The 19717-nt window shown below is 36.2% G+C and overlaps 1 protein-coding gene across 1 annotated transcript; it reads right to left on the bottom strand.

Moving 5' to 3' along the window:
- Nucleotides 1-1590: 1590 nt before the first annotated feature.
- klhl20 (kelch-like family member 20) lies at nt 1591-16275 on the bottom strand. Its single transcript, NM_213001.2, is given in 12 exon segments — nt 1591-2780; nt 5287-5393; nt 5470-5678; nt 7212-7345; nt 7455-7598; nt 8682-8865; nt 8985-9100; nt 9899-9993; nt 10979-11137; nt 12982-13188; nt 15079-15445; nt 16175-16275. Coding segments are annotated over 11 exon segments (1776 nt in total). The 5' UTR covers nt 15415-15445; nt 16175-16275; the 3' UTR covers nt 1591-2695.
- Nucleotides 16276-19717: the final 3442 nt, after the last annotated feature.

The raw sequence follows: 19717 nt of genomic DNA, 5'->3' as shown, positions 1-19717 counted from the left end.
TCAGAGGTCGCCACAGCAGAATGAACCACCAACTATTCCAGTTTTATGCAGCGGATGCCCTTGCAACCACAACCCAGTACTGGGAAACATCCATACCGTAACTTTACACACATACATTACGGTCAATTTAGTTTATTCAATTCAACTACTGCGCATGTCTTTAGACGGTGGGGAAAACCGGAGGACCTGGAAAAAACCCACACGAACACAGAGAGAACATGCAAACCCCACACAAAAATGCCAACTGATCCAGCCGGGAGTCGAACCAGCAACCTTGCTGTGAGGTGACAATGCTAACCACCAAGCCACTGTGCTGCCCCTGGACTATAGTTTTTGAAGCATATTAAAGAATAAATAATCCGTTTTCATTATTTCCTGAGTGAAAAAAAACAAATTGGTAAAATTCCATTTTAAAGAAAAGTGACAAAGTTCAAAGATTTTAAACAACTATGAATTCATATTTTGGCTGACAAGATTCTTTAGTATATGATAAACTATTGCTAAACTGAACTATATTCAATGTGCCTTCTGAAACTAAGATAGTCGTTGATTATTGCTCAGGAAAAAAATAAAATAGTTAATCTAAAGCCGACATGACATTTGCAATGTTATGTGGCTTTAAAACCCATTTTTGTCTTTGGTTGGCCTCAGACTTGAAAACAGATAATTTAACGGCACCTATGATGAAAATCAATTTTTGTAAGCTGTTTGGAGAAAATTAGTGTGTCCACAGTCATATTGGAGTGATAGAAACCCAACAAATCTATTTGAAACCTGTTTGAAAGCAACAATTATTTTTGCAATTGTGGATGGTGGTGCTGAAATTACACACTTTAAGTATGGGAAGCCATAATATTTGATGAAAATGAAAATGATGAAAATCAACTTGCTGTTTGGAAAGAACTGTGTGTAGTTATAGTGTGTCCACATCCTTATTGGAGTGATTAAAAATGCAACAAGTCTTCACCACAACGTGACATAGAAGTGTGGTTTTTCCGCCTACCGAATTGACAGACAGATGCCATGTTTCAGTAATAACATGTATACACATGCACATACATTTTTATAACTTTTATAAGTTTAAAACGGAGCATGTTTGTAGTAAAGAAAGTAAAACCGCAATGTAATTCTTAACCGCTAAAATTACCACAGCCGCATGCTGTCAGTAAATGGGTGTGTGTGAGACTCATTTCAGAAAGGCTTACATAAACTCCACAACAAATACTTGAAATAAACTAAGTTGGTATTTTTGACTAATCAGCTATATATCAGCTTATATCAGTCGGTCTCCATCACTGACTGCCGTTTATCTGACGTAAAGCAGGAGAAGCAGACACGTACGTGGAAATGGTGGGCGGGGAAAACCAGCTCATTTACATTTAAAGCCACAGGCTTCAAAAACAGCTACACTGTACTCAACAAAATGGGCAAATTCTGGAGGCTATGAGAAATAATCTGATGGGTATTCGGAGCTGAAACTTTACAGACACCAAAGACTTCTCTTAAATCTTGTAAAAGGGGGTAAAATAGCTGCCCTTTAAACCACATGAGTAAGGCTCATAAACGAACACAACATTATAACTGACAGCAAACATTTTGACTCCTTTAGTTTTATTTCCACTTTAAAATGTTTGAAATGTATAGACAGTTGAACATCTTCATAATTAAATAAGATAAGATCATGAAAGATATACTTTATAACCGTATTTCAACACCAAGATTAGAACACAGAACTGTTTTGTGAGAAAACAAAGGTGTTCGTTAAAAAAAAAAAAAAGTAAGGGCAGTTGTTCGTTTCGGAGAAATTCCTCTCATTCAGTAACAAGCTCCACATTCCATATCTTACCATATGTGCAGGCTATTACTAGAAACCTGTTTGATTTGTTTTTTTAGCATACCTCGGGTATCAAACTTGCATAAAACAATACATCCAACGATATTTTTAAAGAAAAAAAAACAACAACTTTAATAAAATACAAATCTTAGTGGATTAAAGTGCATGGACTGACTCGTTGATGCATTCGCTTGTATAAAAGTAAACATACTGCTAAGATGTCAAACCTGTTTGTGAGCGCTCCAAAAATAACTTATTTCTCCCTCTCCGACAGCCTTCATTAGACCGCAACGTTTCAGGAGGAACTGCATTTTCAGTACACCAAAGAAAGAAACAACAATCTGCTTATATCTGGTAAGAAAACAGAAGAACAGATAATGCTCAGTGTGCAACTCATTAAAAAAAGTAAATATATCACAGTGCATCCAACAACAATCAGGGAAACACTTCTTTCATAAAAACGATCGCCAGTAATAGATTACTGTAGTTATTCTTCTTCAAACCAGTCAAAGATGAGACCAGGAGAAGCTTAGTTCCTTCCAGAGAAACAAAACAGCTTTTTTTTTTCTCCCCGCCTGCTGTTTCTCTCTTCAAAAACGTTGCCTTTGGCTATGCTCAAGTATGAAAGAGAAACCGAATGTCAAATCAAAATGGAGTGATGCTCTATGGCCGTACAGGTGAGTCTCCTCAGAGCAGCTTTCGGGAGATGGTTACCTTTTTTTGTTGTTGTTTTTTTTTTTGCTTTGCCATCTCGGTAACTGGAGACAGAAGTCTGTTTTATAACCGGCTTTCCTCTTGCATGATGTGCAATGTCTGAGGCACGAGCAATGGTGAGGCATCTGTGAGATGATACTGTGGGTGTTACCATATATGAGATTCACAGTGAGTCATTTTTATTACACCGACACCACCTCCCAACCTCCTGTAGTTCATTCCACCATAGAGCCTTAAGAGGAAAAAACAAACAGAAAAAAAAATGAAGTGAATGTTTAAAACAAGCTTAAGCATGACATTTTATTTTAACATCTACTGATGACTTTATGGATATCAATCAAGATGGGGTGGTCTCTTACTCGTTATAGTGGGAAACGCTCAAAGCTTACCTTCGAGGCCAGATTATTTCTTACTCTGCAAACTTGAATAGACTTCAGACAGAAAAAACTTCTTCTGACATATTTAATAATGATCAACTGTTTAGCAGCTCTCAAACGTTTAGATTAAACGACATCTTGACCTGCAGGCTGAATTAGACCTTATTTTAACAAATGATGCAGAGCAGCTTTTCTCGTAGAACCTATTATGAACATGTTGATAAAGTTAGTCGCCTCTTAGCACATCAATTAAAATGTCAGGTAGCGAGTCGATCGATTCCACAAATTCAGGATTCAGTTGGTAATTTGATATCTGCATAATATTAAAATTTACAATAACTAGGTTTACATGGACATCAGTAACCGAAATATTTGCTTTAATCTGATTAAGACAGTAATATGATTAAGGTGTCTACATGAGATGCTTTTAGAATGTTCCTTTCTTGATCCATGTTATAGCACATAATTTGACTACGGTCATTGCGTCATCAAGCCATCCACAATCCACCACTAATTTAGTGCGTTTCATTTTTAATCTGTGGACTTTAACTGCAGTTTGGCACTTTCATTTTAAGTCAGGAACATTTCATGCATGCCCCGGGACAAACAAGATGTTGGTTTTGAGTTTAAACTGCTAAAAGAGTGTAGTTTTAATGAAATTTGATACCTCATGCCCAGTGCTTAATTTGTGAATTTGGGAACTGTTGCGGACGAAAGCGAAGAGGATTGGGAGTCACGGAAGAAAGTAAAAGTGAACAGCGGACGAGAGAGGACAGCGGGTGAGAAGGAAGATAGGTAGAATGAAGATTTTAGATCCGGATCCAGCGTATTCCGGCACAAATAAAGCCCTGCTCATGCTGTATGCAGGTGTCTGTGGTCCTTCACTGACTCGGTAGGTGCAGAATAGTGTCAAACAGCCGTGCGTGTATGGACTATCCTGTCGCAAAATGCGGTGAAACTCCTACACAATTAAGGTTTGATTAAGGTGTTTACATGTCTGTACTGCACCTTAATAATGAGACTAAAATCGCTACTCTACATGTCTTAATTCGATTTCAGTTAAGTTCGATTATGACCTTGATTATATTAATAAATAAAAATAATTGATGTTTACTCATAATCAGAGTATTGTCTTTATCGTATTAAAATCGGATTATTGGTGTCCATGTAAACATACTCAATGTTTGTTTTGATAGCGCACACTGTTAGGCTTAGGGGTTAGTCACACTCATCAACAATACCAGGCCAACCAATCACAAAGCTCGTCTATACGACTGTGTAAAGGCTACGCCGGATTATTCGCGTGCACTTGACGCAGAAGTAGAAATCAGGCTTTATGGCCGGGACACACCAAGCTGACAGTCGGCCATTGGGCTTCTTCGGTCAGGCTAGTTGGTTTAGTGTGTACTCCAAATTGCCTCTTGTCGGGATTAACATCAGATCGCATTGGTCCCATTTAGAATGTCGAATTCAGCACTGGGCCATCGGCTACAGAAAGCACTCTGAGTGGTTATACAGCAAATCAGAGCATAAGTGTGACATAGCAAGTGAAAAAAAAATCAAGTCAAGAAGGAACAAAAAGTGGGCGGTTGTAATTTCGCTACATTTCTCAAATATTTGCAAATGATATGGATTATTAGATTATCAGACATATTTGCAGAAGCGAATCCCTCCATGGTCAGTGACAATTACGGTGATAATGCTACTTAATGCAAGGACACACCAAAACCAATGGCCGTTGGGTTTCGCTAGTCAGCATCGATCCTGCTAGTTGGTTTAACGGTGGGTTGCCTTGGCCTGATTCAGCATGTCAAATCCGCGTCGGGTCCTAGACTGAAGAGAGCGCTCTGACTGGTTATTTAGCAATAAATCGGAGTGCGAGTATGACGTAGCAAAGTGACGCAACAAGTACAAAACTCTAATCAAGAATAAAGGCAAAGAGGCCGGCTGTAATTTCGCAATATTTCTCAAGTGTTTACAAACGATATTAACAATCAGATTAAGAAACATATTTGCAGGAGCAAATCCCTCCATGGTGAGCCACAATTACTGTGATGATGGTACTACACCCTGTTTTGTTTACGCTTTAGATGCATGCATCACGTTGTTCTGAACAAAAAAAAGACACAGCAGCCCCGCGCAGTGCAGAAAGACATGTCCTTTGCGCATGCTTGAATCAGTCGGTTGCCGTTTGTTTTTTGTGTGTTCACGGAAAGCTTTTTGTTCCAGACCCGAGCCAAATCCAGGCAACAACACAGTTGGGTTTCATTGGTGCTAGTTGTTTGGCATTGGTTTGGTGTGTTAATCCACTGAAGAAAAACTGTTTTAGTAAACTCTTTAATAGTAGTGTTCTCCATTTACCTCCAAGTGTTGGCATCAGGGTCGTAGACTTCTATAGTTTTCAGATACGTGGTTCCGTCAAATCCTCCAACTGCCATCAACTGACCATTTACTACTGCTAAGCCCACCTAGATCAAACACAAGAGTTTGTTTGCTGGACAATTCTTCCATAAGATGTTAAACATAGATGAAGGATTCACATACCCCACTCCTTCTGGACGTCATCGCGACCACAGGAGACCACTGGTTAGTCCTAGGGTTGTATCTCTCAGCGCTGCTCAGTTCTGTTGTGTCGTCTCTGCCGCCCACTGAATAGATCATGTCCTGGTACACGGCACAGCCTAGGTGTTTCCGTCGAGTGCCCATCGGTGCCACTGTATGCCAGCGGTTCTCTTGAGGGTTATAGCGCTCCACTGCCAACAAGAAAAGTGTTCTTAATCATTCTCTATTTGATTTAAAACACCTGAAATTCAATTACTGATTACTGCAACTCTCTACTAGCTGGGCTTCCAGCTAACTCTGTCAAGCCTCTTCAACTGCTCCAGAACGCAGCAGCACGAGTGGTCTTCAATGAACCTAAACGAGCACATGTCACTCCGCTGCTAGTCCGTTTGCACTGGCTGCCAGTTGCTTCTCGCATCAAATTTAAAGCTCTGATGTTTGCCTACAAAGTGACTTCTGGCCTCGCTCCTTCTTATCTGCTCTCACTTCTGTAGATCTATGTGCCCTCCAGAAACTTGCATTCTGTGAATGAACGTCGCCTCGTGGTTCCATCCCAAAGAGGGAAGAAATCACTTTCGCGAACGCTCACGCTCAATCTGCCCAGTTGGTGGAATGAACTCCCTAACTGCATCAGAACAGCAGAGTCACTCGCTACTTTCAAGAAACAACTAAAAACTCAACTATTTAGTCTCCACTTCACTTCCTAATCTGCAATTGCCTCTCTGAATATGACACTAACTGTACAAAAAAAATAAAAAAAATAAAAAATACTAATACTACTAATACTTTCCTTCTTAGACTTTACAGACCTGAAACTTGCCTATAGCACTTATTCATTGTTGCTCTTAGTTGTGTAAATTGCTTCCTTGTCCTCATTTGTAAGTCACTTTGGATAAAAACGTCTGCTAAATGACTAAATGTAAAAATGTAATTAATGCTACCATTTTTAGGAGTTAATTTAGCTTGTAAGGCTGCATTTATTAGGTCAAAATTACAGTAAAACCAGTAATATTAAAAAAAAATATATATATATATATATATTTATTTTAAACTATTTTCAACAATATTTCTGAACTCTTCAGTGTCACATGATCTTTCTGAAATCACTCAGATGTACTTATTTGCTGCTTTAATTGTCACATATTTATTTTACCATAAATTTTCAATGTTGAGAACAGTTATACTGCATGATATTTTGTGGAACTCGTGGTATATTTCTTTCAGGATTCTTGGGTGAAAAAGAACAAAGAAGCACAATTTATTAACTGTTAACATTGATTAATTGAATGCATCCTTGCAGGAAAAAAATATATTTAAAAAATTCCAAAACTCACTCTATTTTATTCAATCTATTGTGCAATACCATTTTCACCTAAACATATCTTGATTTAAGGATGCTCATTGTTATTTTTTATGGAGGACAAAATAACTGAAGAAGATTTTTGCAGCTTAAATTTAAAATAATTTTTAGCATTTAATGCTGCAATATATAAAACTGTGGCTTTTCAAAGTTAAAGACTTTCTACTCTCTTGATTTATGATTTACTATTTATTTAAAATGTAGAAGGGCAAATCGACTTTAGTATCCAAAGAACACCTGCTTGCTACTATACACTTAATTATTTTGAAATATTAAAGCAATGTTTACTTAACTGAAAAATCTTTAACATATAGTGAGTCTTAATTTAAAAAGTTTTTTTTTTAATGCTATTGTCTGTATTTACCTGTATTTAGAGGGGATGTGCCATCTGAACCGCCCACTGCATAAAGAAAACCCCCTAATACAGCAACAGCCACTCCCAACCGTCGAGTACTCATAGAGGCAACACGAGTCCACTTATTCTCTTTTGGATCATACCTGAAAAACAAATATAAACATATCACATTACATCGCCTCTCAATTCAATCTGTTAGTCATGTCCATGGAGATACTTAAACAATAGTAATTTTATTTCTATAGAACAAACCTTTCAACAATGTTGAGACAGGAAACACCATCCTGACCTCCAACCGCATACAGATACCCTCCTAAAACAGCAACGCCCACACTGGTCCTGCAGGTACTGGTGGGTGCGACGTCACTACTCCACTGGTTAGTCTTAGGGTCATACCTGACACAGCCAGCAGAGGGCAGAAACACTGAAGTTCATTTTTCTCCATGATAAATTCATTCTGTGAGGATTCACTAATATTAGACATTAGCTGCGTGATTCTGGATAAAATGAGAATCACGATTTGTTTGTTTAAAACTGAGATCATGATTCTGTAAAAACAACTAATATATAATTTACAGCAAAATTCATTTACTTGATATTCTGACAAAATTCTATTTGTCGCAATTTAAGTTTTGACAATTGTAGAATGTGATTTTTTTAAATATTCATTTTGTTATTAAACCATTTCAATATATATCTTTTAAATCTTGTTTTAAATAAATAATTCAATAACTCACTCACTTAACATTTCATTACTAGATAAATTAGCATTTTTAAAGGCAGAATCAAGTGTTGTGAAAAGTCTCTAACACCAACTAATGTTTTTTTTATTTTTGTTTGAAAGCGGTGTCTATCAGCTGATTTGTCAGTGGATCTCTCATATATCTGCTCATAGGTGGATCAGCTAATACAAGCAGCTTTCAAATGATCCAGTGTCCATGTATCTTTGTTTGTGCTTGGTGAATAGTAGTAAAGCAATAACCTTCAGAGCCAATTACATTCACAATCTATTGAGCACATGAACACAATGGCCAGTCAGTGGTGGTTAAAAACATGTTCAACAGTACTCAAATGTTAAAACGGACTTTAAAATTTTCAGCATTAAGGTCAATACTTTTTACCACCCTCATGCAAACTCCTATTTTAAAGGAATTATTAAGTAACTGTGACATTATTGATGGTTTCTTTTCACCAACTACAGGCATAACAATGTAATTGCTAGAACCTTCAACATCAAGTTGCTTTCAAAAGCAGACTTTTGGCTATTTTTTAAAAAGTGGAAGAGCTACTCTATGTCCCACTCTTCATGTCCAAAAATTCATGTTTGGTCAAATGGCCCATTGACAATTGTTTTAAAAAAACTGTGATTATAATTATGACCAAAATAATAGAGCATCCCTACATTGCTGTTTAAATTGAGAGCTTTAACAAACAACAGTGCAGCTCTAAATGATTCATTTGTTTCAAATCAAGCATCACCTCTCCACACTATTGAGATAAGATGAGCCGTCATGTCCGCCAACAGCATACAAGAGATCATCCAGAACACTGACACCGACTCCACAGCGCCGTTTGCTCATAGACGCCACCATCCTCCACTCGTTGGTCTGAGGGTCGTAGCGCTCAACACTTGAGATAGCGTCACCACTGCACCAGCCTCCCACTAAATCACACAAACACAACTTATATGACTGCGCAAGTCAGGGAAAGGAAGAAAGTCCTGGTGGAAATAAAATTTAAAAAATAAAATAAAATCAATGGAATAAGAACTAAGACACCCACCAGCAAACAGCACTTCTCCACAACGAATAGGCTTTCTAGGGCGGGTACGAGGTCCCTGCATTAGGGGGCGCTCTTGGGGCAGCAGGAGGTAATTCTTGGCTTCATCAACCAAGTCCCTATAAGAAAAGAATCATTTTGCTGTCAATCTTCTATTATGTTTGGGAAATTTTTATTCACTAATGTGGAGGATAAAATCTACACCCAACTTTAATTGGTGGTTGAATAAGGTAAAACGTCTTTGCAAATCTGTAAAATTGGTGAAAGAAAAAAAAAAAGACTTAATCTTTTCTTTTCTGGATTTCTATAGACTAATTTATTTTCAAAGCCCCTTAATTATTTTACAGTCATTTATTTATATATTTTTTCTTCTATTTTATTCTTGTTAGATGTATATTGTGCTTGTCTGTATTGTAACTTAACCATAAGATGACATTATGTAATATTGTAAGAATGTACCATTTTGTTTGTAAGTTTAGTTTGAAAATGGAGATAAGGTGTTTAAACTGTGCTGTCCAACTGTAGAGCTTAGAATGAAAATAAGTGAGAAGAGATTTTTTTAACAACTGATTGAATTCAGACTAGCTGTTAGTTTAGTAAAACAGACAAAATATGTAATAAAAATGAATGATCTAGATTACATCAGGATGATATTTTAAATGTAACTTTGCAATAACTAAGCCTGATGCATCTCTGAAGTAGTGGTTAAACAGCACAGGATTTTTAAGCAGTTTTTTAAGAAAATTGGGTGATCAAAAATAGGGTCTTGTTTAAAAGTAACATGGAAAATAAACACAAAAGAGACGAATCATTCTTCCAGGATGCATCAAGTTTAGCTCGAAGTTGCATTGTTTGCATAAGGTGTAGATGACTGTAAATAAATTACAGTATATTTACAGTTGACTGTAAGCACGCACCTACACTCCTCATCACTCTTGATCAGAGGATCTGAACCCACCGTCCCAACCAGAAATTTCGGGCTTAAGAGGGGAAGACGCACGTGTTGCAGAACCTGTTTTCATGACAAAAGCAGATAAGAGCTCTCATGGGTTATTCATTTCAAACTCATGTCTAAATATTTACATAATTTACATGGAAATTGACCTATTTTGTTTATCCAGATCAAAGAATCAGATACTTCTATTCAGAAATGATACATTAAATTGTTCAAAAGGAACACTTGTTTTATTTTAAATAAAATTGTAATAATTCTTCAAAAAAATCTTTAAAATAACACAACACATTTTCCAAAAGTAAAATTAAGCAGCACAACTCTTTAACAAAAAAAGCAACAAATCAGCTCATTAAACTGACTTCTGAAGGATCATATGAGACTGAAGACTGAAATAATGGTGGCTTTTTAAATCATTCATGAGTTATATTCAAACATAAAAATAAAAAACAAACAAACACAGCTTTGTAGAGCAAGAAATGAACACCCGACTCGTAAGTGGCCGTATATTTAACATTACAGACTTTCTTCAAATATGATTGATGACTGTTTATGGCAAAAAGAGATCAAATTGACAAATATTTTTATAAATAAATTGATAAATTATTATTATTTAACTATAATTAAAACATAAAATTAGATCTAACCTAAATGATTTACATATAAAAATAATTCCTTTAAAGTCTCTCAAGATAAAATGTTGTCTCATAACATTAAAGACATTATTCCAAATTACTGTATGTGTTTTACAGCTAAAGTCACCCAAAATGGGATATTTTGAAAAATAAATACCTGTAAACGTCGACTTCCATAGTATTTGTTTTTCCTACTATAAAAGTCAAGGGTTACAGGTTTCTGACATTTTATCAGAATAACTTGTTTTGCGTTCAACTGAAGAAAAAACTAAAGTAATTAGTGAGCACATTTTTACTTTTTATTTACAGTGTGAATGGTCCCTTTTAAACTGTCCCCTTTTTTGCAATGCTGACATTTTGGAGCAACGTTCTTGCAATATGAGTATGTTGCAGATTTTCTTGCATCTGACCTGTGGCAGCTGAGGCCTGCGCTCCTGGATGCTGTATTTAACCCAGGCCATTACAGCATTAAACACCTGCTCTTCACTCCGCACATTGAGCTCGTCACTGGAGATGATGTCTATCAGCTGGTTGGCTGGAAGCAGCATGAACTCTTCACTCTCCATCACCTAAAAGGGGAAAACAATCAAAAAAAGAAATATTAATAGACCATGTGACTAGATTGTTTCAAAGGAAACAAACAGATCACAATAATGTTAACAGTAATTTAGAAAAACACACTAAATGTGAATCAAAGCCAGGATCCTGTCACTGCACACAACCTTTCTAAACTAAATAAAGAAATAAGGGTGTGTAAAATTTGATACCAGCTGTGGGGGTTCTTCCCACGAGTCAAAAATAACAGGGTCACACAGCCATTAGAGAAACCCTAAACTAGTTGATGGAAATTGAGTGTATGGCTAAAATTAGTAACAGGGAAGTCACAGCTAAGGCTCATGCAGGGTTCCCAAACTTTCTGACCGGTATCAAAAAAAAAAAAAAAAAAAAAAGTTTAATTTAGTCTGACTAGAAATATTTATATTGACTACAGACATTTCAATGACTTTTCCATGCTTAGAAATCATTGACATTTACAGTTTTACCCATTTTTTAATCAGTAAGATCTTAAATGCTGAATCAAGAATAAAAGAAAAAATGTATATGAGGGTATCTTTAATATTACCTCAAGCACTTAGTATGAACTAGATGTATTGATAATTCCACAGTAATTATTAAATCAAGAAATGTATTTCATCATGAAATCAAAATAGACACTTTACTTTGTTAGCTAACCTTGCTATTCTTGATGTAAATAATAACCAAGCGATTAAATACAGCAAAAAATGTTTTTCTCTGGGAATCCCCATTGAAATGAGTGGAAATTGAATTTCCACTTTGTCATACAATTCCTTTTCTGTGACAGAATATCCTTTACTACTCCTCTCCAAACCTTAGTTAAAACTCAGCCCTCCACGACTGAGGTAATGTCAGTTGTAACTTCAGGTTCCTACTGACTTTATTATAAATTTCAACATACACTAATGTTCCACAGTCTGGGACATGCGAGTCTGTAGGAATCTCTTATATAAATCATAACTGCACTTATTTTATCAAAAATACAGCAAAAACCGCAATGAAAACAATGAAATCTTATTACATTTTAAGATGACTGTTTACCCTTAATAAGTTTGAAATTATGAGACATTCCCGTGACTTTCAAGTTGTTTTTTACTTCAGATATGCTACTCAAAATGATTTGTCTATCACTTAAATTTTTATTTATTAGTTTAAAATGATTATCTGTTACATTTTTAATGGTAACTGTGATGTGACTTTCTGGATTCTTTGACAACAAAATATCAGCATGAATGTAAAATATAAAGCTTCTGTAAAACTGCAGCAAGTCTTGGCTTTCACATTTGAATGTTTCCTTGTTTAATTAAAGTAAAAAATTCTTTCCAAAAAAAAAATCTTAATGATCCCAAACATTTGAATAAATGTGTATTACTGCATGAGCGAATATATGGCGAACAAATGCATTACCAAGTAGTTACAGTTTACTAACATTAATAAAGCTCAATATAATCAGTACTGGGGAATATATAAATATATTCCCCAATTATTTATTTATATATATATATATATATATGTGTGTGTGTGTGTGTCAAGTTATGTATAAATGTAAATATCTATGCAACAAATTTTTCATCTTTTTAACTTTTCATTTGGATGCGATTAATCTTTGTCCAGCACTATAAATAATATATTAACTAATATTAACAAACTAAACCTTATTTCAAAGTGTTAAGTCATCTTTTTCATTAATGATTTTTTAGAGCACAGACATTTCAGAGCAGCACTGCACAAACACAGCGAAAACAAATGAGTTTAGAAAACAAAAAGGTTCAAGTTCAAAGTCGTGGCACTTTCAGAGTCCACACAATAGAGGGTGTGTGTAGAGGGCAGCCATTACCTCTTGAAAGTTATGCTGGGTAAACTTATCAGCAATGCGCAGCAGCTCTCGGCAGGAGTGAGTGTCAGCAAAGGCCCTGATGCCCAGACAGTTGGAGGGGTCCAATTGGCGCTTGAGGAATTCACAGCAGGCTTCCTGAATCTCCGCCAGCTGCAACAAGCAGGCAGCGGGCAGTAAAGTCTGAACATTTCCCTCCTCCACAGTCACCTACAGAACACAATACAACTTAACTCAGCTTGTTTAATGTGTTATATCAGTACAGCCTAAAGTTTGATATCAAAACTAACAGCCGCTCAACAATAACATAGCAGTTATAACATTAAACGCAACCCTGATGTTAAACACAATTAACATTTTTTTTCTGTATTTATATTTATTTGCTTTTGAATAACTTCATAACTGACATGTAAACACACACAAACAAAAATTACATATTATAGACAAAAAAACTTGAAATTTTACTTTTATTATTATTATTCTCAAACCACTAGATTTTATCCATTTTGACTGAATGTTTTAATAACTTAAAATATAATAAATTTGGTATGATGACTTAATATTTTATTTTGTTGTTACATTTTTATGTAAATACATTACGCTGCACGTCAATTGTACATTATTTCAGAAAATATTTAATATTTTTAAAAAATGACTTCACCTGAGCTTATGTTGACAAACTATATATCGTATATCTTTTTCATGTGTGACCTCAAATAGTGGGGTGACAGTTAGGGATGCACCGAAACCATTTTTTGGAACCGATCCAATCCCGATACCAAAATTCTGAGTATCGATGGATAAAGATCCGATCCCCATACTCTTTTCTTTCTTTCTTTTTTTTTAAAGCATAACACAGTTTCTATGGTTCTCAAATAACATATCATCAGTGAAAAATTACAGACGGCCTACTGTATATGACAGATGGCACAATCTAACTAAAAACATGATGCTTGCTGTACACTAGGCTACAATTTTTGAGCATTTGTTATGACATTGATCTGTCGTGGTCCAGCTTATGTTTTCTTTTATAATACTAAGATTTTTCTTTGAAATTTGTAGGCTACCACTATTGACCCTAATCAAAACACAAACTGGACTATTAATTAAAGTATTAATACACATATAATTACAGTGAAATATTCACAGTTTCAGAGTAGCCTATATTAGGCTAAATAATTTTCTGTTAATGACAACTTCTATTGCGCCCATCAGTTTCACTTTTATTAACTGAGTCAACTACTTTGACCACAATGAGCCAGGCTTTACAAACTATTCGAAGCACTGAAAGTATTTCCCTTGGAATAAAAAACTCAGTTGGAAGGATGAGAGAACAGAAACTTTTAATATTATAAAATAATTTTACAGAGCGGCACACGTCGCATTTGGACAACTTAGCAGCACAAAGGGAGAAAAATCAGTGCGGTGAGGATCTGTCCAATGTATTATTGAGCCTTTTCTTATTTAAATTTTCAGGTAGGCCTACTTTGTGTGTGTGTAATAACCCTTTCTTGTGAATGGGATCTGCTGATCTAACAGACACAGTGCAACATGATTTAAAAAAAGCAATGAACTCCTTGTTTCAGGTCAAAATGAAGCCATTTATTGCAAAACTAAATGCCTTTCCCTACTAATTACTTATATTAACAGGAACAAATTGTCTTGGAGAAAGTTTTTCGTGTTGTCATAAACGAACGCACCACGCAGCTTGAATTGTGAATGGAGAATGTTTGACATGGCTTTTGTTGGCTTATAAATTACACGGAATATAATGCTCGTCCAGGATCCGATTTGGATCGGTTCCAGCTGGCTGATACCTAATCCAGCAAAAATATGCGTATCAAACCGAAATTCAATCCAAATATTGGGATCGGTGCATCCCTAGTGACAGTGAAGGAGTTAATAAATAATCAATGCACATTACAGTATTTGACATGGACACCAAACTGGAACACGTATTCAGAACTAGTTTATTGATTATCACTGCCATAATAAACAAAACTAGCCAAAGTTAATTCATCAATGCTATATTTTGCTTCTCAAATGAGCATTCCTACATCAGTGTTACTTCACATGAAAATCCTGAATCATAATGCATACCTGTGATGTATAAGCGAAGTCGATGAGCAGCTCCATGGCTCGTTCATCGATATCTCTGATGACGACTTCCGTCTGTCGGCTCTCTGCCAGTTCACCAGTGAACATGGCTCTGAAATAGGGGCTACAGGCTGACAGGATCACACGGTGTGCATAAATCTTCTTGGCCCCCACCACCAGAACCACATCGCACAGCTCTCTGTGCTTGCGGAGCAGGTTGATGACCTCCAGGGTCTGCCGAGGGTGCTTGTCCGAAATATAGGGCATCCTGGCAGGCTGAGGAACTCCCTCTGGGAGCTTGTTGGGGTCACCCAGGGTGCAGCGACTTGTGATATCCATTCCTGTGGTATCTGGGCGTGCACTGGTACCCCTTAAGAACAAAAAATACATAAGATTTTGATTGGTTTGATAATCACAAGTTTTAGATTCTGCTTATTTAATGACTTATCTGCTTTATGACCACACATCTTTGTTTTGTTTTTTTGTTGATTCATAGTGCTTTAAACCATACACCATACAAGCGTACTTTAACAATATATTAACATTAGAATTTAAAAAAAAACAATATTACATATATTTTTAACAAAAATCAACTGATGACATATTAAAGATTCTATGAAAGGATCACAGCATACAGTCCCAAAATACTGACTGACTGGAACTGTACATCCTTATACTTTACTGCTAGATTTGACCCATTTGCAAGCTAAATGTTTTAAATTTGACAATATGTAGTATGATCTCTAGAAGCTGAAATATGGAACGACACTTTAATCCTATTTTAGGACCGTGCATGTAAAGTTAACCTGTTTGACACGGCCCACGCTATTTACAACGCAAACAATCACACTAGCATATCCGTCTCGCTTTAGTCAGTACTAAGAAAATAACTGAATAGTTTTAAACATGAACAACGTCAAAGTTATAAGGGTATCAGTGTGCGAGATTCACTGTTTACACACTGGCGAAAGGAGTGTCAGTTAGCTCTAACTTAGCTTAGCCTGAGCCCAAGTGCAGGGTTTCTACTGTTTTAGTCATTTATTCAAAAGTGGCCATGTGTGACGTGAGGACTGATACAAAAGAGAAGTGATTCCCTCACCTTATTTGTCCATTAAATCGGTCCAGATTGAATCTTTTGCCGTCGCGACCTGGCAGATGATAACAGTACAACCGCTGGGTTAACAGCCACCCTCCACTTTTATTTTTTATTTTTCAGACGTGTTTCCTCTTAGCCACCGGAAAAACCCGATGTATATTAAAAGTCCCAAATGTGTTTATCTGTATATGCCATAAACTGTCAAATATGTATATTCTTGGTATATGCACGTTCTTACAAAAATAAATAAATAAATAATAATGTATTTAAAAAATACTTATGTTAACCATTGTTACTGTTACATTTATAATCAAATTCATATAAAATACATGACCAGCTGTAAATTATGGTCAAATATTTGATGCACAGATTTGTTTTAGAATTGTTTAAGGTTAAAGTCAGCTAAGTAGAATAATATTAAATGTTTTTGTTGACTAAAATAAAACTGAAAAGAAAAAAAAAAGCTACAAAATGGGGGGAAAAAATGCTTTGACCTCAAATTATCATCAGATAAAATTATAACCTGACACATTGATTCACATTTAGTGTTTAATTGATTATGCTTCTGAGCAAAGGTTTATTTAAATCATCATGAATAAATAAAATAATAAAAAAATATTGAAAGAAAAATGTTCAATGTGCTCCCACACTAGGTCAAAACCTCCTCTTCAAAATGGGCTATATGCACAGCTAGTGTTTTTCTGAACCTCTGGTGAAAGGTTTATCTCAGGGGTCTCAAACTCAATTTACCTGGGGGCCGCAGGAGGCAAAGTCTGGGTGAGGCTGGGCCGCATAAGGGATTTCACAAAAAAAAGTCCTCAAATGTCATTATTAACAGTTTTAATTATTTCTTCTGAACATGAAGTGTCCTGAACATTAATAGAACATTGAGTGAAGATTATGAACAGTTCTTCTGAACATGGTATCTTTTGCCTACTCCTTGCTGCCAGAGACTTGACAACGCTTTTGCGTTTGGCTTTAGAGCGGAAGCAGTTGAGACCCTCAGTATGGCTTGAAGATGATCATTATTAAGTCTAGACCTGTACTTTGACTTATTGAAGTTCAAGGTGGAGAATAACTTCTCACACAAATATGTGCTCCCAAAAAGGCCTAGTCTTAGGGAAAAAAGTGGGGGAACTCACTCAAAACTTCCATTCCCTCACCTAAAAAAAGGCGTATATATGTAGAAATAAAACACCCCCACCCCACTCCAGTCACATCAGTCTGTACCAGTCTGTATCTACCTATAATATATATAAGACAGGGCTCGAAATAACTTTTTTACTTGGTAGCACCGGTGCTCCCAACTTCAAATATTTAGGAGCACCAAAATAAATTTAGGAGCATCCACCAAAAATGATTGAGCACCGCTGCAAATTGCTTTTTAAGGGATTTATTGTATTTTAAAACAACATCAATAGGACTGATAAAAACCAGAAAAAACTATCTAACTAATGCTGCGAAGACATTGATATTTGTGTGCAATAATTCCAAAATGAATGTCTAATAATTATAGAATATAAATGATGATGAAAATGACAATAATAGTAAAAATGAATTACATTTCTCATTATGATACTGCCTTGAATGTGCATGAATGTAGGTTATCTGCTATAAAAAGTCTGTTACTTTATGAAAAATAATTGTATAGTTTGCATCAAACAAAAATTAAGCATTGCAGTAAGAAATATTTATTTTGTACTGCTGTTTTTATATGCATGTCAATTTAATAAATAATAGTTCTGCTACAAAACAAACAAAAGATTATAATAAATCATTCAATTCAATGATGAAAGCTGCAAAGCAGTCATCAGTAAATAAATAAAAAAATAAAAATAATATACACCTCAAAAAAGAATAGACAAAAGAAAGAAAGTCTCACTTCTATCACTCTTTAAAAGATTTGGTTTCAGTTTGTGTCAATTTAAAGGTTCAGTCTGAGCTGATTTTCATTTTTCTGTGTTAGTGGAAAAGCAGGCGAGTCAGCCGACCCAATTTATGAGCAGGCAGCGCAAGATTCTTGCGATGACCACCGGCGGATTACCGCTGTTTGTTATGAGACGCAGTTTCAGTGTAAATTTAGTAAATGCGAGCTTCTTTGGCAATGATATGTACAGTATTAGATTTGACTTTTAGCGGACATTTGCGCTGAACACGCAGTGAACGCAACACATGGAGATGCGGGCACCTTCTCCATGAAGCGCGTACTCGATTGATCTCAGCTGGTGGATCATTATTCACCACGTGACGTGTCATGATCGCTCTCATCTGCACCTCAATTTTAGGTGGGGTTTGCAAACCTGTGTGCTTTAAGTTTTTACTCTTCTGCCGTTTGCATTTCCCGTGGTCATAAAAGCTCCTTCCCTGTCATCTGACAGCGGAATACCTTGAGTGATTGACAGCTAATATGAACCAATATAGCGGCAGGGAAGAGCGATTCAGCATGTTTTTACAAAAAATCAAAACAGGTCGCACTACAACCATTATCAGCAGTCGCACTAATGCGCCCAAATATATTATGAGGTCGCATAGATTAATTTTCGGGCGCATATGCGACCAAAATGGTCGCAATTTCGAGCCCTGTAAGATGCAGGATGGAGCTAAGTGGCAGGCAGGGGCGGGAACAGCTTACCTTGCTTCTTCCCGCCCGTCACAGCGTCTAACAAAGGGGCGGGGTGCGTGGTGACGTCACCGGCATCCCCGCTCCTTTGTTTACACGGCGGGCGGGGAATGCCAGTGACCGCTGTGTACGGATAGAATCAGCGGAGCTGGAAGCGCTCTCTCTCCCCGCTCCGCTGATTCTGTCAGTGTACAGCGGTCGGCGCGGGCCACAAAATATTGCACTGAGGGCCGCAAATGGCCCGCGGGCCGCGAGTTTGAGACCCCTGGTTTATCTGAATATTTTCAATTTCATAAGGTTCCTTTTCCAGCATCAATAATGTAATGTAATTCAAATATAATCAGTTAAATAGACTTAAGCATCCATTTGGTTGTTAAAGCCTAAGAAAAAAACTAAAGACTGTTTGAACACAGACACTGTCATTAGCAACAGGCTAGCGCAGAAACTTTATTGAAAACACTGGGGTAAAATTAATTTCCATATTTTGAAGACATGTTGCAGAACGACATAATTTAATGCAGTGCTTCTTGTTTGATCTGATACCCACTTTATATCATACTGTATCTCAGCTACAGGCAGTGATGATCGCTGTTTTTTTAAGAAATCAGATCTTAAACGCTGCGATTTTGATTCATGCTTACCATGTTGTTACCATTGATGAAGGTTTTTGACTTGATTTATGTCGTTTTTATATTTTATTAATTTATTTCATTTATTTATTTGTTTTTTTTTATTGTAACGTTCCAAAACCTAGAATGCAAAACCTACAGAAGAATACAAAAACCTACAGAAAAGCTGCAAATCCTATAACAACAAAGGTAGACAATGGAACAAAACAAAAAGAGAAACAAAAGAGTATGCCAGGGGAAATATGAATAACAAAAATCACTTTAAATCTATCTTAAGGCAAGGTCACAGTTGTTTAA

Source organism: Danio rerio, chromosome 2 (assembly GCF_052040795.2).
Source record: "Danio rerio strain M-AB ecotype USA chromosome 2, GRCz13ab, whole genome shotgun sequence".
Taxonomy (NCBI): Eukaryota; Metazoa; Chordata; class Actinopteri; order Cypriniformes; family Danionidae; genus Danio; species Danio rerio.
This window is presented reverse-complemented; position numbering and strand designations above follow the sequence as displayed.